Consider the following 23,673-nt stretch of genomic DNA (forward strand, 5'->3'; position numbering starts at 1 on the left):
CAACAGAGAGCCGATAAGGCTAAGTTTTAAACAAGGATATCGATGAATATATATTAAATCCATTTGAGAAATCTGCCGATAAGGCTGAGTTTAAATAAGGATGTTGATGATTATATATAAGATCCATTTGAGAAATCTGCCGATAAGGCTGAGTTTTAAATTGGGATGTTGACGAATATATATCACACCATTTGAGAATCTTGGTTCGAATAACATCTTGAGATTTTGAAATAAAATGAGTACGGGTATAAAATGATTTTGAGAAAGAGATGAATACAAGTATTCAGTGGATATACTATTGTAGTTGATTTTGAGAATACTATAAATTTGACAAGCATATAAACTTTTAGAACGCTTTGGAGATACAAAGTATAATTATTGGTTTTATTTATCCTTACATACTTAATTATGTTGATATATACCTTGCTGAGCTATAATGCTCACCCTTACTTTTATATATCATATCACAACAGACTACCAGCATGGATCATACCAGGACTGCTAACCGTAGGCGGGTAAGGAACGCTCGTGAGTTCCGTAGGCTTTTTGTGCGCCAGCCCCGTCAGGTAGATAAGTGGAGATGATTTATTTGATACTGTTTCCAAGCATATAACCTGTGCGTGTGTGAGTTTGAATAAAAGGTCGATTAATATTGTGAAAAGAGAATTATTTAATTGATAAGTGATCGTAACGACCCGAATTCACGACCTTGGATTTGGGGGTGTTACAAAGGAACTTATAAGTTGGGTCGACAAATACTCTTCGATAAACTGTTACAGAGTTATAAGTCGTTACGGGCTTATAAGTCGTTAGGCCACTTATAAGCCCGTGCCAAACAGGCCCTTTGTTTACTCAAGCGGCTCGAAATTTAGGAATCTATATCTATATTATATTTATACTATACAATAATAATTGTAATGGACTATAATTTGGTTCAACGGTTATTCTCTAATTTTGGTTATTAAAAAAATAAATAAATAGTGTTATATATCCGCTAAACTACTAAAATATTAAACTACTACACACATAATATATTTATCATACTAAACTACAACCACATTCCACAACTTATCCTATTATTAAAACAAAATAGTTTATATATCCGCCAAAATACTAAATTGTTAAACTACTTGATATATTATACTTATTCTACTAAACTACGACAACATGTTATCATATTATTGTTTTTATAAATTTATTATTATTATTATTTTATATTTATATAAATAATTTTAAAATTATATTCGTTATCCTTATTTATGACCGTCAGATTTTTTTAATCAAGTGATCAGGACCGTTGGATTCAAATACTAGAAGAATATACACTATTCAAGTTCACAGGTTCGAACCCCGCCAACAATAAATATTTATATTATTATTTTTACACTACTAAAACTCTCAGGTTCGAAACCCACCAACAACAAATATTTATTTTATTATTTATATCATTCAGGTTCGAATTCCGCCAATAACAAATATTTATATTATTATTAAATTATTATTAATAAACATACTAATAAGATAATATTTTAATTTTTTTATTATAAATATATATTATTTAAATTTATAATAAATTTAAATAATATAAAAATATTAATTTGTAAAACTAGTCGGATAAAAAGGGAATTGACGTCATTTTATTATCCCGTATTGTTGGGGGCAAGGCAGGGGTACCCTACCATATAATAAAACCCTAGCACAATACATATATATATATATTATATAATTAAAAAAAACATATTCTAGCGTACTCCCCCTTTCTCTTGTTCAGAAACCCTAGATCATAATCATGTCTGGTATGTACGGTCACGAAGGCGACGGATCTGCTCCTCCCTCTTACGGCGGCGGATATGGAGGTGGTGGTGGAGGATACGGCGGCGGCCGTGATGGCGGAGGCTATGGCGGAGGTAGCAGAGGAAGTTACGATGGAAGTGGCGGCGGTGGAGGATACGCCGGTGGCGGCCGTGATGGCGGTGGCGGTGGAGGTTATGGAAATCGAAGTGGCGGCGGTAGTGGCGGCGGTGGCAGAGGCGGTGGTGGTTATGGTGGTAATTCTCAGGGTAGAGGTAATTTCCTTTTCTGTTCATATAATTTTGTTAATTTATATCTTTGCAAGAACTTCAATATATTTATAATTGATAAATTAATAAAATGTGGCGCTGGCGAGATTATTAGTTTATGGAGGTTTAACTGTATTTGATGTTTTGAAGGATTGATAGTTAGATTGAGTTTATGCCTTGAGGTTGAAATTGATTTAAATTGAAGTAATTCGCTTGTACTGATTATTTGGTACGCAGAGTTAGTGCTGTCGTTGAAATCGGAATAAATGAATTTAATTTATATGTGTTTGGATTATGGATGTCTGTGTTGTTTTTATATGAAGCTAATTTTATGAATGATTTAGGCGGCGGTGGCGGTGGATATCAAGGTGGAGGCGGTGGCAGAGGTGGTCGAGGCGGCGGTGGTGGAAGCGGCAGGGATGGTGATTGGCGTTGCCCTAACGCAAGGTATTGTTTTGTCTGCCGAGTATCTATTATTTTTATTTTGTTTAGCTTTATATACTGATTGCATTTGCCAAATTCCAATTTTGTTGGATTTGATAATGTTGGTATTAGTTTTGAGGAATCACTACTGTGTAAAGGTATTTACTTTATCACAATGTATTCCCAATTTTTTTTTATTTTAGCTGAAAAGTTATACACTTGGTTTAATCATGTTTACTTTGATTTTTGGAATTTACATATGTTATTTATTTCCGTATTATTGAAACTAAATATGCTTGTGCAGCTGTGGGAACATGAATTTTGCAAGAAGAGACAAGTGTAACAAGTGTGGTGCACCTTCTCCTGCTGGTTCTGGTGATAATCATGGCAGTGAGGGTGGTAATTACAGCAGAGGTGGTGGTGGTGGGAGATATGGTGATAGTAGAGGTAAAGGTGATAACTCTGATAGTGGAAGAGGTGGTGGTTCTTATGGAGGAAGAGATGGTGGTGGTTATAATCAGAGTGCTCCATCTTATGGTGGTTCTGGCAACAATTACCCACCACCCGCGAACACTTACAATGCAAACCCTGGTTATGATGCTGATAATGCAGTTCCTCCACCTACAAGCTATACTGGTGGGCCTACTTCGTATCCTCCATCATATGGTGGTGATGCTATTCCTGACTCTCGTGCTGGTCGGGGCGGACCACCTGGTGGGCAACGAAATGCTGGTGGTTCATATGGTGCTGCTCCCGTTGAAACTGAAGAGAAAGTGAAGCAATGTGATGATAAATGTGATGATACCTGCGACAATTCTAGAATTTACATATCTAATTTGCCTCCAGATGTCACTGTTGAGGAACTGCAAGGTCTTTTCGGAATGATTGGACAAGTAATTACTTCTACTCAATCATTCATCAGATGCATTAAATGGTGTAGTTAATCTTGTTCATAGTTGCAGTGCATGAAATTTCTTAGTAACATCTTGTTCGAGATCATGGTTGGTGTTGTTTATCTGAACTGTATCAGTTATGAAGAAACATTGGTTGCTCATTAGTCATTAGGAAGCATATTCTGCTCTACTTTTTTCCTTGGCTACAATTCACTCACTCATATATTTGTACCATTTTTGTGCTAGTTGTCATTTTTACTTCTGATATATATTGACATTTAGAGCGTGCTTTTGTTAGGTTGCAAGAATCAAGCAAAAGAGAGGTTACAAGGATCAGTGGCCCTGGAACATCAAAATTTACACAGATGAAAAAGGCAAATCCAAAGGCGATGGTTGTGTGGTCTATGAAGATCCATCTGCAGCTCATTCTGCTGGGGGCTTCTATAATAGTATATCTTGATCAGAATTTAATTTTTCTATTTCAAAGTATTATTTTTTTGTTAAGTTCTTATGAATGTTTGGTTTTATCAGATCATGACATGAGAGGCTATAAAATCACAGTTGGGATGGCGGAGAAATCGGCACCAAGGCCTCCTCCTGCACACGGTCAAGGGTAATTTTTCTAATCTTTATTTTATAAATGGTTTTGCTAGTATTTTTCTTTCCCATCCTAGTTTATGGTTCATTAGTTGTCTTACTTGTATTTGTTCCTGTACTGAGCGTGTGTCAATTTGAGTTATATCAATTATGTGGGTTCTGAACTTCCGGTGATACTCTTTACTTTATATTTTAAACCATTTATTTTGTTGATTTAGTAGATTTCAGGCATGAAATAGTGGTATGGAGTATATGCTAGCGAATATGCAGTTGTTAAGGATCCTGTCTACTTGATATGCATGACTTTTTGATTAAATGCATGTCACAGCAATTAGCTTATGTGTTTTAAAATTAAAACAGGCTATGTAGGGTTTGAGCTGCACAGTTCAAAGTTGAAACAAGTTTATGACAAGTACTGATACATATTAGATTATATGTGCAAAAATAGCATAAGTTAATGAAGTTTTCGATGCCAAGTACTTGTAAGTTACGAAATGAGTAGTAGGACAATGCAAATTTCTTCTGATCAACATGGTTGGACAAATGATATCGTGCAAACTGATTGCCTTTAGACTGTATTATTGATATACAGTTGAAACCACTATAATTTATCTTTCTAATTGTCCACGTACTGAATTAATCGTTACTTCTGTCATAATGCAAAGGGTAAATGATGCTTCAGTGTATTGAATTTTAAATCTTTTAGGATTGAACTTGTTTCCAGGTTATAATATGTTGACACCAGTGGCATGAAGTTGTAAAGCCTAGATATTTTCGGATACCAAATAGTATCTCGTGCTTTTAGTTATTTTCCTTTCTATGCCGAAATTTTTACATCTGCTTGTGATTGGATTCAAGGATGGTACTTCCATATTCGTGGAAGGGGGCTGATAGGGCATTTACATGTCTATTGAAAACTGTAGTGGATTAAAATAGTGCATTATTATATTATATATACACTGTTGTATTGGAGAGAAGGAAAAACCACATGATAAATTTTTAGTGAATGTAGATAAATTTTGTGAAAAACTGCAAATATGTATTAGCAGCTGTGGATTAGCTCGACAGGGGTAATTATAAAAACTATTCTATAGTGTTTTCTGAAGTAACTTTAAAATAATTTCTAGAGGGTGAATGCACATCTAAAAGCCCCTAGTATGAGTGGAACTGTGTACCTCTATTGAGTAAACTTATTTTCACTTCGGATTTTCCAAACAATATCATCCTGCATCAACCTAGTCGCCTTTCATCAAACCATTTTCAGTTTTACTAGCCTATAAAGAATTGTATGTGTGCCTCTGTCCTAGGCCCCATTAGGTTTTGTGCCTCAGTGCGCCTAATGCACTGCTGAACTTCGATTGTGATTTGAGAGTTTGAGTTGGGAAGTATTTTAAAATTGAGGAGTTTGGAAGGACTGAGGTACAATGTGTAATAGAAGACCACCTGGGTCAAAAGGTTCAAGTCGCTTGATTAACAAGTAAAATAAAGAGATGATTCAAGGACTTCTGCTTAAGAGAAGTGTTAGTATTTAAGGAGAAATACATGCCTAAGACCTTTTTGGAGCCTTGATTCTGTCATGTACTTCTCCTTCTCCTCATCGTATCCTGGCACACGTGAAAGACATTAAATCATGTATTTATGCATGATAAATGGAATTTTAATCTAGAACAAGTACCCAGTTAAGAGATTTTTTTGATTTGTATACAACTAGTAAAATAAACAAAAATAGAAGTTTAGATTCTTTTGACAATAGTTAGCGTGAGAAACAACAAATTATTTGTGAGAATATAGCATAGAGATCAGAAGCTAGAACATATGTTGTTCTGTCATGGAAAATACAGGTATTATTGGTGTTTATATGTAAGGTATAATGATATATTTATCACCCGTTAATTCCCAAAACGAGCCCGGCTACCTAAACTCTTAAAGTCTTTACTATTTTTGTTCCAAATTCAGTTTCCTTCAGATTCCAAATCAGACAATTTCTTGTTGAACAAGGTGTGGACAGTTGAGCCCAGACCTTCTGATTAGTCTATGTGGACAAAACTTAAAGTACTCCCTGTGTCTGCTTATATCATCATTCACCAGCTTCTTGCCTTGGAATATTACTTCAAATCGTGATTTGCCATTTGTTATTTGATAGTATTAATCCAGTTGCCAAAATCGCTAACTGCTTAAATTGAAAATGACAAGCTGTACAGTGATAAACAAGGATAAATTCATTGTTTCACTGTAGTGCTTGCCAGTAGTGTAATAGTAGTTTATAATCTGAGATTTTTATTCAAAATTTTAATTTTGAACTATATATTCTAGCAAAGAGGTGATCTTTACCATTCACATACTGGCTATAAGCCTGTAGGCTACAGTTGAATATACTTTTTTTTTAGCTATTCTCTGACGCGAGTTGAATTTAAAGTACTTCCATCACTGAAAAAGAGTGCTACTGAGGCAGATTATAGTGAAGTGCAGTTGTTCTGAAGTTAGCAAAACAGATCAAATTGAGTGGTTGCTTTTTGGAAACTTTTATTTGGTGTAGAAGGGGCATATTAAATCCGAATAGAGATCAATTCAATCAAGCTGAAGTCAAGACGTATCTGTGAGGTTTGAGACTGAATTGGCTGTCTGGTTCGAACAAGTAACACCAGAGTACATGATAATGGAGCTGCGGCTAGTCAAAGTTGCCCTGATACAAAATCTATTTGGAATTCATATAATTTAATTTTTGATATTTCAGAAATTAGATATAAAATATATTAGAATTGCCAAAACATAGTGAGTATTGAGAAGATAATCAGGACGGGTGAATGAATAAAAGAAGTTAAGAAAGAGAGATGGTGGAAAAGACATGATATATATAATCTGGAGTACTATTTTTAGTGACCGATGCAAAAGCCACTTTAGTAAGATTTCTGACAATATATGGTTTAATAAAGTTGGGTTAGTTTCTGCTTGTTAAGTTGCTCAGAAAATGGTTACTGACTGAACTCTCACATATTTCCAGATTATCATAAATCTTTCTGCAATTGTAGTTTTTGTGAAATTCTGTTAATGTGTTTGATGTTAATGTATGTCTGCAAAAAGATTGGCCTTCAATGATGATTGTGTGGAGTAATGATACGCACCGGTAAATATTTAATTACCCTTTTTTAGGATATGGAATTGTATTAGTGATTCTACAAATGTAATTATTTGATAGCTAGCTTTATACTTAGGTGCAGACGGAAAAGGTGACAGTTTTTAATTATTTATGTCTGGTCTTTGTGCGGTTTATGCATATACTGTAAGAGATCTAATCTACCTATTGTATGCAACAGAGGTGGAAGAGGTGGAGGAGGTGGAAGAGGTGGCTATGGTGGTGGTGGTGGTGGTGGACGCAGAGACAACTATAGAGATGGTGGATCTTCTGGGCCAGATAGGAACTACCGTGGTGGAAACCGTTCAAATCCATATTGACCTTAAGCCCGAACGATTTATGTACTTGAAAGTTATTGGTTGGAGGACTTTTTTTTGTTTTTCTTTTAATGCCTGTTTGGAAGTTGCTCTCTTAGATGTGGGAATAGGTAGGTGCACCCTTTTATTCTCCCCATATTATTCTTTGTGCTGTTAATTGAGTTGGAATTAATTTGAATTATGCCTATGTTCTTATAGATTCAAGTGGAATGTCTACAAATTGCTGCTATGATAGTTTGATATTATCAGGTGAGTGTTGCTCTTAATGCTAGCTCTGGGATGAGGGAGTCCTGTGGATTTGCATGCTTTTTACTATTTCCTTTCTATTTTATTAGACCCTCTGCTCAGTGAAAGGGTGATCCATATTAATAATCTACATTTTTATATCTGTTCCTTTAGTTTCTTTAGAAGGGTTTAGATGTTGTAATGAATTGGCTCGGGTATAAGATTTAATAGGTTTTTGGTTTAATGAGATGGCTAGTGAGGTTGTTACATGATATTTGAGGTTGAAGAGAATCAGATGTATACATATAATAGTGTGATTGGTGGAGGAGATAATGTAGCAAGATTGTTTTATATGGAAAGGATGAAAGGATAAAGTCAGAAATAAATTAATATTAATTAGTGCGGATGCGTGGAACAGTAGATTCATTCTAACTGTCAACAAATATAGCCAAGCAATACACTTATGTAGTAATTTTGGCGGAGTATTAGATTTTGCCTAAATGTCAATAAAATAGCGTAGCACCTAGTTATTCAGTATGTGCACTGCACTGATCAACATAGGATTAACCTATTAAGTAAATTTGGCTTCGCTAATCGCTGTGTTTCCTAATGGAGATTCAAGAAAAAAAGGAGGGCTTAAAAGAAGAACAAGATATCTTCTTTTGTTGTGCTCTCGAAGATATGCGCATTTGAAATGTGGGATGAACAGACTATTTGGACGGCAAATAAGTTAATATTGTTTTGTATATCCACAAATTTCAAAATCTTTTCTGCATTTATTTATCAAACTTGTTACCTTTTTTCATATTCATGCTTTTAATCTTAATATATACCTCCTTTTATTTCCACCTCTTTAAAACACCAGGGAACAGTGATTTAGAATATTAGGATATGCCAGCATATCATACAAATGAATGAAATCTTTCTCTTGCTGTTCATGAGGCGGGTGTACGATACGAGTCTCATGGGTTTAGAACTTGCATAAAAAATTGTGTTTTTCGTGGTCTTGAGTATTGCTATGGATCCTGAAATTATTCCTAGCCCACTGACAGAAAATTTCAAGTTCTTCTACACTTCAGTGAGAGCTACCAAAAGGGCTATGCTTTCAGTGATAGGGAATTACGGTTCTGTTGCTAATGCCATTCGGGAGTTCTTTTTTTGTTTGAATCTCGTGAATATTTGAGCTGTATATTATTAGAAGGATCTGCAAGAAGTATAAAGTAACTGTACATATTTTGGATTATGCAGCTGGGGTAGAATTAATGTTTAAATTTTTTTGCAGGATATGTTTAATTTTTTGATCATTTAATTTCTTTTTGTTGCCATTTTATTTTAATATGGTAAGCATTTGCAGACTGTTAATGTGATATTGTTAATTGGATGCTGCATTCTTAGTAGATGTTTTCGTAGTGGATGTTGATATCTTCCTACTAGATGAGTTCTGCAAGATTTTGGAAGTTATCTCAAGTTATAAAAAATGTTAAAATAAGAGTAGATGAATAAGAACATGAACATACAAGTTATAGTTTTGTCTCTTGTGCTTACTAAGATTGTAACCCGAAAGTGAGGAGTCGCCCCTGAAGATGTGTTGACATCATTTGCAGCGGATTGCGAAAAGGAGGTAAAGTGCCTCGATGTGCGGCATTGAAATTACTTTTGATCTTTCATGACTTGATATGGAAAGAGAGGGAGACGGGGTGAAAATGGTTAGAGATACATGACTAGTAAAATGGCTTTAGGATGTACAACCTTGTTTTTAGACTGGCGGAAGCAGAACATGTAACTTGGAATAGGAATGCTGCTCTTTCTAAAATTGTATTTTTACTCTTACTAGTAAGTTTATGAGGACATTTCCAATTACCAATATATCCAAATTCTGATCTAAATTTTTGACAAACTCAATGAGGTGTGATCTAAATTTTGATCCAAATTATCTTTTATGTATTATAATTCGCAAATATAATATTAAACTATTTATTCTTAAATTTAATGTTTAAACATGATTAACTATTTATATTATATATGATAAATTAATTAAATTAAAAAATAATTTCTTTTATTACACTTAAAAAATATTAAAATTATAGACTTAATTAGCTAAAAACATATCATTTCACTAACATGTAAAATATTATTAACATTCATTAATTAATTACATATTAATTTTAAATTCAATAAACTAAAATTACAAAAGTAATAAAATTATTATTTTATATTTAAAGTAAATTTTGATCACTGTTGAAGAAGAATTTGGGATAATCTATCCCAAATTAAAATTTTTGAATCAGTGTTGGAGATGCCCATATTATATAGTTACTAGCTTCCTTCCAGCCATTTGTATACAAATGATTTGGTCACGGAGGACAAGAAACATAATAAAATAATGTTATTTTTGTTAAAATAGTGAGGTGAGAGAGAAAGAAAAAGTGTACTCCCTCTGTCCCCGTCCCAGTCATTTGTATACAAATGGTTTGGGCACGGAGGACAAGACATATTAGGAAAATAATGTTATTTTTGGTAATTTTGGTAAGATAGTGGGATGAGAGAGAAGGAAAAAGTATAATTTAGTGAGAAGAAAGTATAAAGTTGGGTAAAGTGGTGGGATCGATCAATATTTAATGGATAAAGTGAGTGTAGTGGGAGTAAGTAGTGGATGTAATTGATTTTTATATTATGATATTTTTACTATTTTTGATAAGTTTGAAATGTATAGAATTGAATGAGACATCCAAAAAGGGAAAGTGTGTATAAATGAATGGGACAGAGGGAGTAATTTAGTGAAAAAAGATAAAGTTGGTAGTGGTGGAACCTTTCATTATTTAATGAATAAACTGAGTGTAGTGGGAGAAAATAGTGGGTGTAGTTGATTTTTATATTATAATTTTTTTACTATTTTTGGTAAGTTTGAAATGTATACAATTGAATGGAACATCCAAAAAAAGGAAAATGTATAGAAATGAATGGGACAGAGGGAGTACAAATCTTATCGGCGACTTCAGATTACTAGACTTGATGAGAATTGCTATGGGCCGAAAAAAGTTTGAAATTTTTTTCCAAGATGCATGTATGTTGTATTTGGTTGGGATGAATGTAATGGAATGGAATGAGATTTTAAGTGGAAAATGATTAATTTTTTAAAATTTTTTCATTCTTTCACCCATTTCATTCTTAACCACCTACATTATTGTTAGGTCACACACACTATAGGATGAGGTTGAATACAGTGTCTAGCACAATCAAATCGAATTAAGAACACAAGTATGAAACACAGAATAATCTTATTAATAAAACAGTATTACAATGGAACCGTTCTCTCTCAGTGATAAACAAATATCACGAGAGCTGCTAGGGTTACAATGAATAATATTCTCGATTAAGATAACACTTATAGTGTAAACCCTATGCTATGTTTATATAGACACACAGTTACAAGATAATCTTCTAATTGATATCGAACATAAGTCTGCATCCTAAAATATATCAACTAGTTATTTTTTCTTCCAAGTATTCTATTCTTCATAGAATTCTTCTTTATGCATATCTCTTCTTGTTTTAGTCTTAATCTTCTTTCCTTCAATCAACCGCCTTCCTTATCTGAAAGTCTCCTTAAGTCCTGATATTATCTCCTGATAAATATCTTCTGATAACTTAAGTTCTGATAACTTAAGTTCTGATATCTTAAGTCCTGACTTCAGTTTAAGTACTGATTTCCAGTTAAGTCCTGATTTGTCCTGTTAGTTAAGATCTGAAAACTAAACACAAATCATCATTAGACATGCCATCAAAAATATATCTAACAATCTCCCAACTTGTAAATTAGCATAATATACAAGTTCAACAGATATTTGATGATGTCAAAAACATTAAGTACAAATGCATGAGAATTTGACTAGATAACTACAACTTACAGTCCTTACAGCTTTACCATCCTTAAAGTCTGATACCAGCTTCAGTCTGTATATCCTTCAGAAGTTGTAGATCTTTGACTGGGCTTCAATTTCCGATCTCTTTGATGTCAGGAGTTGTTCTGAGATAGTTCCTTAACAGACTTCTCTCAGCATATTCAAGTTCATTCTTCATCCTCCTTTTTGCATCTTTAAGTTCAACTATATCTTCACCTGTTTGAAAGATAGCAGCCCTGAGATCATTTATTTTTGCTTTCTTTATATCCCGATCCAGTCTGATGATATAGGCTTTTTTAGACTCTAGATTGAATTCAAGTCCCTTAATACCAGAACATGTAGTGATGATTTTAGCAGTATTAAGCTTCATTTCAACAATATCTCCACTGTGAGATCTGTACATAGGACAATATGGGATGTCAGACTTTACAGAGTAAAGCCTCTCCTGTCTTTGAATATTTGATTTTAAATAACCTGCAACACCATCTGTTGATCTGTTTTTCACTTGATGTAGAAATAGAACATGTTCTAGTTCTTCAAAATACTTCAATGGAATAGCATTCTCCCTAATCTGGAATACCCTCCCATCTGTCATAAAGTATAACATGATATCTTCTTTCAAAATAGAGTGGTAAACCATTTGTACAGATTCAAGTTGATTCAATCTTTCAGGAGTTGCTCCTACTCCTGGTTCACTTAAGGAAGTTGGATCATAGGTAGTATTGTTTATTCTCTTCTCTTTAGAACTACCCAATCCTAATCTGTCTGTAGCTTCCTTTCCTCTAATAACTCTTGCATCAAAAGCACTTGATGTAGTCTTCAAAGGTTGAGTCTGTTGAGCTTTTGTGAATCCTGGTAGTAGCATCTTTGAAGGTTTAACATGAGCAATGTCAGAGGTTTCCTTTTCTTTATCTTCTGATATCAAGCCAACTTGAGCTATGTCAGAGGTTGCTTGCTTCACTATAATATCTGATTTTACTAAGTCCTGATCTTGAACAACATGAGCTCTGTCAGAGGTTGTTTGAATATCCTTTTTATTCAAAATCAGACTAGTATCTTCATCATTAATTATTTCTTCATCCATGATTGGCATGTATACCTTTACAGGTTCATCAATTTTTGCTTTGCCCTTGGATCTTGTATCTACCTCCACTTGTGATTTGGCTTTGGTTGCCTCAGAATTTGTCTTCTCCTTAATCACAATACCCTTAGGCTTTGGAAGTTTCTTTTCAACAATAGAAGCTTTAGACTTGGATGTGACATTTTCTGCTTTAAGTCTGGCTTCTTCTTCCTTTAGACTTTCAAAGTCCATTCCTGGATTTTCTTTGAGAAATAGTCTTTTTGAAATTTCTTCATCCAGCTTCTATAACTTAGGGCCTTGATAGTAAACAGTTGTTTCCTTCCCCTTAAACTTCAATGTCTGCATAAACTTCTGTGATTCTTGACTTTCACCCTGTATAGGAACATCAGGCTTTGTCAGAACTTGTTTACCAGAACTTATTCTTCTATCAGCATCAGAGCTTGTTCTCTGTGTAGAAGTTTCAGCTTTCCTAGATGAAGAACCTTGACCTTGACCATGACCTCTACCCTTTTCAGAGTTTCCCTGGTCATAATTTCCATCATCCTTACCCTTCAGTGGTTGAATAGATTTGCATTTGGACTTAATCACTTTCTCCCCCTTTTTGGAATCAGCAGGTAGAAGAAGAGAGACAAGCAATTCCACTGAGGATTGGATCTCATTGAGTTGAGTTTGCTGAGAAGCTTGATTCTTTAGAATTTCAGAAATCTGATCTTGTTGCTTCTCCTGAGTCTTTTCAATATACCCAATTCGGTTAAAGGCTGGCTTAAACAATTTGTTCTTTTCCAATTTGACATTCATATCTTGCTGAATCAAAGTTTCTTGAATTTTTTTATCTTGGCATGAGTTATTGAGTTTTGACCTTGAAGGTGCCTAGCACTCAATGCAGTAACTCTCAGCTGTGCCTTGAAATCATCATTTATCAGCATTTCATCAGCTTTGGCCAGGTGCTCAGCAATAATTTTTTCAGTAGGAACAAAATTAACTTTGTTCCACTCCTTAGTCCACTCCTTTCCACTAGGAGTTTCACTCCAAGGTACTGGTGCATCCTCTCTAACAAACTTCTTGATTAGATCAGCTTTGCATGGAGCTTGTTGTGGTGCATGTCCAGATGGACCAGCTGTATCAGCATCTACATTTGTAGCAGCTTCACCAGTAATTTCAGCATTGTCAGTATCAGAACTTACAGAGCCTGCAATATCAGCATCCTCTGATAGAATAACAGTATGTGAGGCTATAGAGGTTTCAACATCAGCCTCTAAATTCTGATCTGCAACTAAGTTCTGATCAACATCCAAATTTTGATGCCCACCTAAAATCTGATCTTCATCATCTAGATTCAGAACTGGTGTTGTTGAAATATCTGCATTGAAATCAGCATCTAGAAGTGGTGTTGTTGGTGGAGTAGCTTGAGTGGGTGGAGCTTCCAAGTACAGAACATCAGGTACAACCAAGTTGTGAATATCTATTTCATCACTTGTACTTGGATCTTCAGCATGTACTGGATCATTAATAGGAGACACATTAGGTGTAGGCACTTTCTCTGGAATATCCTCTTGTTCTTGAATAGGAGACTTGTGAGCTGATTCAGTAGTGTGAAGTAATTCAATTACTATAGGTTCTGTTGGGATCAGAGATTCCTGACCCCCTTCCCTGGATGCTGCTTCCAGGATTTCTTCAGAATGTGATGATTCACTTACAGCCCTCCTGGCTCTTTGCTTTTTAAGTCTTTTAGTTAAAGTAGACACTTTGGGAGCTTCATCATCAGAATTTAGCTTTCTAAGCCTTTTGAGGGGCCTAGAACTCCCAGTTTCAGTATCTTTCTTAGAAGAGATCTTCTCAGCTTCTACAACAACATGTTCTGATAGTGGAACCTGTTCCTCAGTATCTGACTCATCTCTCAGAACTATCCTCCTTTTCTGCTGTGACTGAGGTACTATCTTAGTCCTCTTTGCTCTTGAAGAAGAAGGCTTCACTGGATGTGCTGAAGGTTGTGGTTGAGTTTGAGTTTGGTGAGAGATGGTATGTTCTGATGGCTGTTGTGTTGGTTGTAATGAGTTGGTGGGTTGGACATCAGGATAAACAGATGTATAAGTTTGTGGATCAATATTTACCAATATTTGTTTTACTGACTGAGGAATCTGTAAGGGTCTCAACACTTGTTTCTTATTGTCAGCATTTAACAAATCATTAAAGGCCCTTTTTGCAAGCTTAAAGGGTGAAATTAAATCACTGGCTGGTTGGGGTTCATCAGCACAACAACAAGTATATATAAGCTGACAGAATCTAGCAAAGTATACTACATTCCTATCCTCTGTCATCCTATCCCCTATAAAACCTAGCACAACACTTGCAAAATCAAAATGAGTTTGATGGATAAGGGCATACCCGATTTGCTGACTCATGATGGGAATAACATCAAAGTTGGAGCATTTATTGGCGAATGCCTTGGTGATACAATCAAAGAAATAACTCCATTCCTTTCTGATATTTGATCTTTTCAGTTGACCTAGCTTTCCAAAACTTTTCTCATAGCCCAGACTAGCCATAAGCTGCTGTAATACAGGATCCTCCACTGTTGAGAATGTACAACCTTCAGGTAAGTGGAGAGCTTTACGAACTGCTCCTGGAGTAACCACATGCTCGATATCTCCTGATGTGAAAATTATGCTTGGTGAACCAGCAACACCACCATTATCAAAAAGCCCAGTTCGCCAAAATGTCAGCACTTTTTTGCTTGAAATAGTTTGAGGTTGGGTCAAAGCATACCCCATCTCACTATTGGCTAATAAATCTTGCACAAAGTGCAGATCTGATGGAGTTTCAGCCTTATTCAAGATTGCAGCATAGTTATTTGGTACAAATTTGGCTCCATCAATAATTAAATCCTTGGGCGCCATAAAAAATAAGTGAGAAGTTAGAGTGTCTGAAAGGTGTTTGAGAAAATATCTGTATAGAAAACCGTCAGAAAATGTGAGAGAATAAGAAACAGAGAGAGAGTGAATTGAATAGAAATGTGAATAAAAGATTTGAAAATCTTTTATTTCTTTTACTTAGACAACCCACGTGACAACAATTATTGAGAAGTGGAACAGACCTTACACCTGTCAGCCATGCAGCAGTTAAGACAAAAGTTAATGGGCACGGTAAATAAGTAATTATTACTTTGCACGTTCAGTTTTTCAAAAAGAAACTGTTCCCACTAAACAAATGATTATTACTGCTTTATCTCATATAGTCTAATATTCTGAAAAATATAACCGTTCAAGTATTGACTTAAAAGTAAACCAAGCAAATAAATACTGCCACGTCAGCATCAGAACTTGATTATTATCAGAATTTAAAAGTCATCAGAATATGGCTCCTTAACTCAAAAAATGATGTTTATTTCTGTAATTCTTTACACAAATACTTATATTTTTTCAACAGATTTTAATCATCAGAACTTCCATCAGAACTTGTCCTCATAATTTATGCAATTGACACTTAAACTGTTCATCTAAAATAATATTGATCACCACAGTAATTTTCATCATTCACATGGAGCGTAAGTGTGTTCATTAAGCTAAATATCAGACAAAGAGTAAAGTCTGATTCACTTCAGTACATCTTAGAAATAACGCATAACTTAGAACTTTGCTCAAAATCTATCATTAGTTTGAAGTCTACTCTAAAATGAGTTTATGCATTAATCCACCTCAACTGTTTTGTGCTCATTTTATGCATCTTTTGAAATTCCTTTTTACAGTGGCTTCTCAGTATAAGCGAGTCACGACTGCTTATCAGAATTTATGCTATTATCAGAGTATTTCTCCAGTAATCAGAGAATGTGAAAAGTCACCAAGAAAATTTATTTTGCTTTTCTAATGCATATTACTTAATACCAGCAATGCACTTGTGTCTTCCCTTCCACATGTATTTTTCTCTAGATCTCAAAGGAGTACCAGATTTTTATTTCTTTTCTTTTTCTTTTTCCTTTTCTTTTGATAAGTGAGGTTTATCAGCACTTAGTACATCCATAAGATTTACCAACATCAGAACTTAACAGATAAGAAGCACTATTCTAGTTTTTGACTTAGTAATAAGATACACAAAATAAACCTAACCAATCTCAATATCAGAATTTGCTTGTATTAAAAATTTCCACATAAATAATTACTTCAAACATGGGATCTTTAGTATATTAAAGACTACTAGGTCAACATCTAGCACAATTATCCTCATTGGATTGAATAGTTACAGAAACATTCATATCACTATGAGTTTAGAAATTCACATCAGATAACAATCAGCACTTAGAAAATTTCAATTTAAGCACAGAATACACAAAGATAGTAATATCTAAAAATACTGATCATAAAGTCTGATGTATCAGAACATAAACTAAGCAGATTTAGAGAAAGAACCTGAAACCATTCCAAGTTCATTTACCAATCTTGTAAAAGTAGCTTCACACAGTGGTTTTGTGAAGATATCTGCTAGTTGTTGATCTATTGGAACAAAGTGCAATTCCACTGTACCCTCCGTCACATGTTCCCTTATGAAGTGGTACCTAATGCCGATGTGCTTTTAATTGAGTATTGAACTGGATTACCTGTCATAGCAATAGTACTATAATTATCACAGTAAATAGGGATTTTAAAATATGTTAACCCATAATCCAGTCACTGATTCTTCATCCAAAGAACCTGTGCACAACAGCTTCCTGCAGAAATGTATTCTGCTTCTACAGTTGATGTGGAAATTGACTTTTGTTTCTTGCTAAACCAAGAAACCAATCTGCCTCCAAGAAATTAGCAGCTTCCACTTGTGCTTTTCCTGTCAATTTTGCATCCTGCAAAATCTGCATCTGAGTAACCTATTAGCTTAAAGTCTGATTCCCTAGGATACCACAATCCTAGATCAGCTGTACCCGTAAGGTACTTGAAAATTCTTTTCACAGCTGTTAAGTGAGATTCTCTTGGATCTGCTTGAAATCTTGCACAAAGATAGGTAGCATACATGATATCAGGTCTACTTGCAATTAGATAGAGTAATGAGCCAATCATACCTCTGTAATCAGTAATATCTACTGATATACTAGTATCCTTATCCAATTTTGTTGCAGTGGCCATAGGAGTGGATGTACTTGAACAATCTTGCATTCCAAATTTCTTCAACAAATTTCTGGTGTACTTTGATTGACAACTAAAAGTTCCTTCTTCATTCTGCTTGACTTGAAGGCCCAGAAAATAGCTAAGTTCTCCCATCATACTCATTTGATATATTGACTGCATTAGCTTGGCAAACCTTTTACAAAGACTGTCATTTGTAGAACCAAAAATGATATCATCAACATATATCTGTACCAAAAGTAAGTCCTTTCCATGGTTGAGAGAGAATAAAGTTTTATCAATAGTCCCTCTGTTGAATCCACTTTCCAGAAGAAACCGAGCTAATGTCTCACACCATGCTCTTGGAGCTTGCTTAAGGCCATAAAGTGCTTTATCAAGTCTGTAGACATGATGAGGAAATTTTGAATCTACAAAACCTGGAGGTTGTTCAACATATACTTCTTCTTCTAATTCTCTATTAAGAAAAACACTTTTTACATCCATTTGAAAGACTGTAAACTTTTTGTGAGCAACATAAGCCAAAAATATCCTTATGGCTTCCAATCCAACCAACCCCAACCAAACACAACCGTGGAGTTTTAATTTTGCTCATGTGTATATACGGGGTCCACTTTTCTTACAATATTTCTGAACCTTTTTTTTTGGGACCTAGAATTTCTCTTACTAGATTATACTTACTATAAATAAATGTTAAATAAATTTATGTTATTTTTTTGGTGTTAAAGTATATCAATGTTGCTTTAATTTATTTTAATCCCAAAGATCAAGGGTAGCTGCTGTGAGAGCTAAAAACTTTGAATTCTCGCACTTTGAAAAAGAACAAAAATATATTAACGATGTTGTAATATACTATCAATAATAAGAGATGAGCTACTGACTTATTATATATTATATTAATGAGTGAGAGAATGAGAACCAGGAGGAAGATACAGAGCATAGAAAATTGTAATTGCTCGGTGCAAGTTTTGCTCCTTCCGGATGAAGCTATTTATAATCAAGGCAAAGAATAACAACATTAAATGATATCTAAATTTCTACTCCTATATATAGTCTTGTTATTCCAGCTTCTACAGTAACAATCACTTTGTAACACCCCGCTTTGATTGTTATATGAAATGGATCGTAAACTAACTCATTAAAATCTTGTCAAAGAAAAAAATCAGTGGGATTACAACTTTGATCAAGAAAAAACAGTACAATCTCCCCTGAAAAACTAATCATTCTCTAAAATTTTGTTGTAACATATCTTTGAATCGACGTATTCCAATATTATGTCGTAACTTTCAAAATGTTAAATTTGGTAATGATTTCGTAAATAAATCAGCAAGGTTGTCACATGATCAAATTTGTTGTACATCAATTTTACCATTCTTTTGAAACTCATGAGTGTAAATAAATTTTGGTGAAATGTGCTTCATCATGTCTCTTTTGATATATCATTCCTTGAGTTGATCTATGCATGCTGTATTATCCTCAAATAATAGTGGGAGTTCCTGTGATGTCTGGTAATTCACATGATTCTTGAATATTCTTGATGATAGACCGCAACCAAACACATTCTCTACTGGTTTCATTAATTGCAATTAGTTCTGATTGATTTATTGAGGTTGTCACTGTAGTTTGCTTCGTGGATTTTCAGGAAATGGCTATACCACAATATGTAGATAAATATTCAGTTTGTGATTTTCCAAAATTAGGATCTGACAAATATCCAGCATCTGCATCTCCAATCAACTGAGATGTTGAGCTTTTTTGGAAGAATAACCAAAAATCAATTTTCTTTAATTTTTGTTTTCGTGGTGCAACATCTTTTGCATCGACCAGTCTACCATGCTTTAGGCGCGACTTTGATTCTGTTACCAATTCTTTTGTATCTAATTTTTGAATTGGTAAATCTACTATAGCTGGAGTGTTTACTGTAGGTAAATAAGATTTTTTTACATTTCTAGAATCGTTAAATGCATCAGGCATTTGGTTTACGATGTTTTGTATGTGGATAATTCCTTTAATTTCAAGTTCGTATTGACCGATACGTGGATCTAGAAAATGTAATTCCGATGCATTCCATGTTATGTCAGGATTAACTTTATTTGAATGTTTATCTCCCCCTAAAGAAGGAAACATACACTCATCAAAATGATAATCTGCATATATTGCGGTAAATAAATCTCCAGTCGGAGGCTCAAGATATCTAATTATAGATGTGGAATCAAAACCAACGTAGATACCTATTCTTCTCTGAACTCCCATCTTCGATCTTTGCTGTGTAGCAATCGGTACATATACAATATTTCTGAAAGTTTTGAAGTGAGAAATATTAGAAATTTGACCAAGTTCCCGTTGTAGAGGAGGATGTTTGTTGTAGGAAGTTGGTCTAATCTTAATAATATAAGCAACATGAAGTAAAGTGTGATCCCAAATAAATGTAGGTAATTTTTCTTTCAACAACAGCAGTCTTGCACTAAGTTGGAGTCTTTTGATAAAGGACTCGGCTAACCTATTTTGTGTATGCACATGAGGAACTAGGTGTTCAACTGAGGTTCCTACAGGCATGCAATAATCGACAAAGGTTGTAGATGAGAATTCGCCGACATTATCTAAACGAATTGACTTAACGCAATGATCTGGGAATTGAGCTGGTAATTTGATTATTTGAGCAGGTAATTTTGCAAAAGCATCATTATGAGTTGAGAGAAGACAAACATGAGACCATCTAGTGAAGCATCGATTAATACCATGAAGTACCTAAATGGGCAAGATGATAGGTGGATAGGTCCACATACGTCGCCTTGGATCCTTTCTAGAAAACTTGGGTTTTCAAGCTGAACTTTAGTCGAAGATGGTCGAGTAATCAATTTTCCTAAAGAACATGTAGAGCATGGAAGATCTTTGTTGGCAATAAAATTTTCTATAATACGACGCATCATAGAGACATCAGGATGACTTAATCTTTCGTGCCAAAGTGTAAATGATTTCGGATCTATGAGTTTGGAAGCAATGACATTGTATTACTCAACAATTCTATTTTTCACCATATATAATTACGAGGAAAGCGAGTGAAACTTTTTTAATATTTTCTTGTAGCTAGAATTAGAAGAAGTGATAAAAAATATTCCTTACTGGTCTCAGAAGTGGTTCCGATGCAAAAACCATTAAGTCCGATATCTTTAAAACTAAGAAGATTTCTAGTGGACTTACTAGAATATAATGCACTTGGAATATGTATATGTGTGCTATTAGTTAAGATGAAATTATATTTTCCAAAACCTTCGATTATATTAGATATGCCAGAAATCGTTCTAACTTGAGCTTCTGTTTTGGTTATAAGGGTAAAATACTTTTGGTTTTATAGAATAATATTAGTTGTACCATAATCAGCGATGTATATTGATAAGTGGCATTTTATACCACTTAGAACGTCTTAAAATGACTTAAATTGGTGTCTTGAAATCAAGTATTTTGTGTATTTGATGCGTTTTTCTAGTGTTTATGCATTTCAGGGTTTTAGTTGCATTTCGGGGGAGGAATCATCAAGAATGAGCCTTGGCATGTGTTCACCATTGCGAGAGGAAAGAAACGGGCAGATTACGGCGAAGAAACGGAGCAAAAATCATTTTTTTTCCAGTAGAGGTCTGAGCGCCCGCTCAGCATTGCTGAGCGGCCGCGCAGCAAGCTGAGCGCCCGCTCAGCTATGCTGAGCGGCCGCGCAGGGTCGGGAAAAAAGACAAATTATTTTAGGACTTCTACTTCTGTTTGGTTTCCACTTCTATGTAATCTGAGTTTTATGGGACTATTATATAAGTAGATTTGAGACGTTTTCACAAGTGTGGATTGAAGAAGATTGTGTTTTTACGCAAGAAGCGAAGGAGATAAGGAAGAAGACCGATTTAGCACACCGCAACGAAGAGGGAGCATATCTTCTTGTGATTCTTGTTTCGTTGTAACGTTGGATGCTAGTTTTCTTGCTTTGAACTTATTTACTCTTGTGACGTACTCTGTTTTAATATAATTAGTTTAGTTATTATTTTCTTGTGTTTGTTTATCATGATTTCATATGAACCCATGATGACGATAAGTTCTATTATGGGCTAATCGTGATCATGGGGTTGCAACGGATTTATTATGGAATTCTTTAGTTAATCGTTTAATACTTTAGTGTGTGATGATTGCATGATATCTAGTATTGGTTGTGCGTATTCGTCTTATGTGCGTCGCGAACATATAAGATAGGGTGTTAATCTCTTGTGAAGCGACGGTGGATCTTGAGATTTAGAACTTGCCATGCTAGCATAGGTTCATGTACGTTGTGCATGATTAGTGGGTAACTCTAACAGTTTTATTTGCCCTATGTAATCAAAAGGAATGACTTGTGCTTAAATCGTTGTGTTGTCAATTTCTGTAGACATATAGGAACTCAACATAATTGATGACTATTCAACTTCTATCTTAATTGTGGATGCTTGGTAGAATGGTATTAGTACAATGAAAGTTGGCTTTTATCAGTTTCGTGTTATTCGATTAATATCATCAATGTCACATGCTAAAGGTAATAACAATGGCTATAGAAGGAAGTAATAATGAAGTTGTGATCTCATGAGTGTTTTATTATTAATAAATTGAAGTGTTAGTTAAGTGATTAATTAAGTAGTTAATTATAGTTAATATTTAATCAACAATTTTAAGTGTTAGTGTCTTAACATTGAGAAGTAATCATACATTGGTGAGTGAGTTTAATTAGACAATAATTTAGTCTGAGTCTCTGAGGGAACGAACTAGAAAATATTCTATATTACTTGCGAACGCGTATACTTGCGTGAATATTAGCGCGTGTTTTCGCCCTAACAAGTTTTTGGCACCCCTGCCGGGGATTCGGCATATTTGTTTAGTTTATGTACTTACCATCATTGGTCATTAGGACTCAGTGATTAGGACGTAGTAGTTACTTATTTTTTCCGGTTGTGTTTCAGGTACTTTAGCAAGCGTTTATGCAAACTCATTCTCGTGCTCGCAAGAGGACTTTAGATACAGCTGAGGAGACAGACGAAGTTCTTGATATTCCGGAAAAGTTAGATTTTGAGGATTCGGATTCAGGAACTGAGCAGAAAGAAACAGTAAACATGGGTGATCGTATTGTTCAAGCTGATCCAGCTCTTATGGATTTTTCTCGGCCTAAAATTGATGACATTCAGTCAAGCATCCTTCATGCGGCTATTCAAGCTAACACCTTTGAAATCAAGCCGGGCACTATTCAGATGGTGCAGAATTCTGTTTCTTTTGGAGGAGCGGCAACTGAAGACCCCAACATGCATATAAGGAATTTTGTCGAGATCTGCAGCACTTTTAAGTATAATGGCGTGACTGATGAGGCTATCAAGTTGAGGCTTTTCCCATTCTCACTGAGGGACAAGGCTAAAGACTGGTTACATTCTGAACCAGCTGGGTCCATCACTACGTGGCAAGATCTTGCGCAAAAGTTTCTGGTGAAGTTTTATCCGATGGCAAAGACTGCTGCTATGAGGAGTGCTCTTACTCAGTTTGCGCAGCAACCTACAGAATCTATGTGCGAGGCTTGGGAACGCTACAAGGAAATGTTGAGAAAATGTCCACATCATGGAATGCCGGATTGGATGGTGATCACTGGTTTCTATAATGGTTTGGGGGCCCAATCTCGGCCCATGCTCGATGCAGCAGCTGGAGGCGCCTTATGGGCTAAAAGCTATACTGAGGCGTATAATCTTATAGAGACGATGGCTGCAAATGAGCATCAAAACCCAACTCAGAGGATGACGTCAGGCAAGGTAGCAGGTATTCTGGAAGTTGATGCAGCCACCGCTATTGCAGCCCAGCTCCAAGCGCTATCAATGAAGGTTGATTCTCTGGCTACATATGGAGTTAATCAAATAGCTATGGTTTGTGAGCTTTGTGCAGGTT

General features: G+C 35.0%; 1 protein-coding gene and 1 non-coding gene across 3 annotated transcripts; one reads left to right on the plus strand and one right to left on the minus strand.

The window, feature by feature from the left end:
• Positions 1-1,728: 1,728 nt before the first annotated feature.
• On the plus strand, positions 1,729-7,811 carry LOC141664380 (transcription initiation factor TFIID subunit 15b). Of its 2 annotated transcripts, XR_012552001.1 has the most exons (7): positions 1,729-2,066; positions 2,405-2,507; positions 2,788-3,376; positions 3,675-3,825; positions 3,908-3,989; positions 7,288-7,533; positions 7,622-7,811. XR_012552001.1 is itself a non-coding variant. In XM_074470320.1 (6 exons), exons 1-6 carry the CDS (start codon positions 1,790-1,792, stop codon positions 7,424-7,426), a joined length of 1,341 nt encoding a protein of 446 aa, XP_074326421.1. In that variant the 5' UTR covers positions 1,729-1,789; the 3' UTR covers positions 7,427-7,620. The 2 variants fall into 2 exon arrangements, 1 of the variants encoding a protein (XP_074326421.1); XM_074470320.1 differs by lacking the exon at positions 7,622-7,811 and having other exon boundaries at positions 7,288-7,620.
• A 15,441-nt stretch (positions 7,812-23,252) lies between these two features.
• On the minus strand, positions 23,253-23,359 carry LOC141669451 (small nucleolar RNA R71). Its single transcript, XR_012553736.1, has one exon. It is a non-coding gene; the product is annotated as a small nucleolar RNA R71 (small nucleolar RNA).
• Positions 23,360-23,673: the final 314 nt, after the last annotated feature.

The sequence above is a fragment of the Apium graveolens genome, chromosome 6 (genome assembly GCF_009905375.1).
Source record: "Apium graveolens cultivar Ventura chromosome 6, ASM990537v1, whole genome shotgun sequence".
NCBI classification, from domain to species: domain Eukaryota; kingdom Viridiplantae; phylum Streptophyta; class Magnoliopsida; order Apiales; family Apiaceae; genus Apium; species Apium graveolens.

Coding starts and splice junctions, on each gene's coding strand:
- LOC141664380 (XM_074470320.1), top strand. CDS start 1,790: ATGTCTGGTATGTACGGTCACGAAGGCGACGGATCTGCTCCTCCCTCT. Junction 3,377..3,674: donor TTTTCGGAATGATTGGACAA/GTAATTACTTCT, acceptor TGCTTTTGTTAG/GTTGCAAGAATCAAGCAAAA. Junction 3,826..3,907: donor TGCTGGGGGCTTCTATAATA/GTATATCTTGAT, acceptor TGGTTTTATCAG/ATCATGACATGAGAGGCTAT.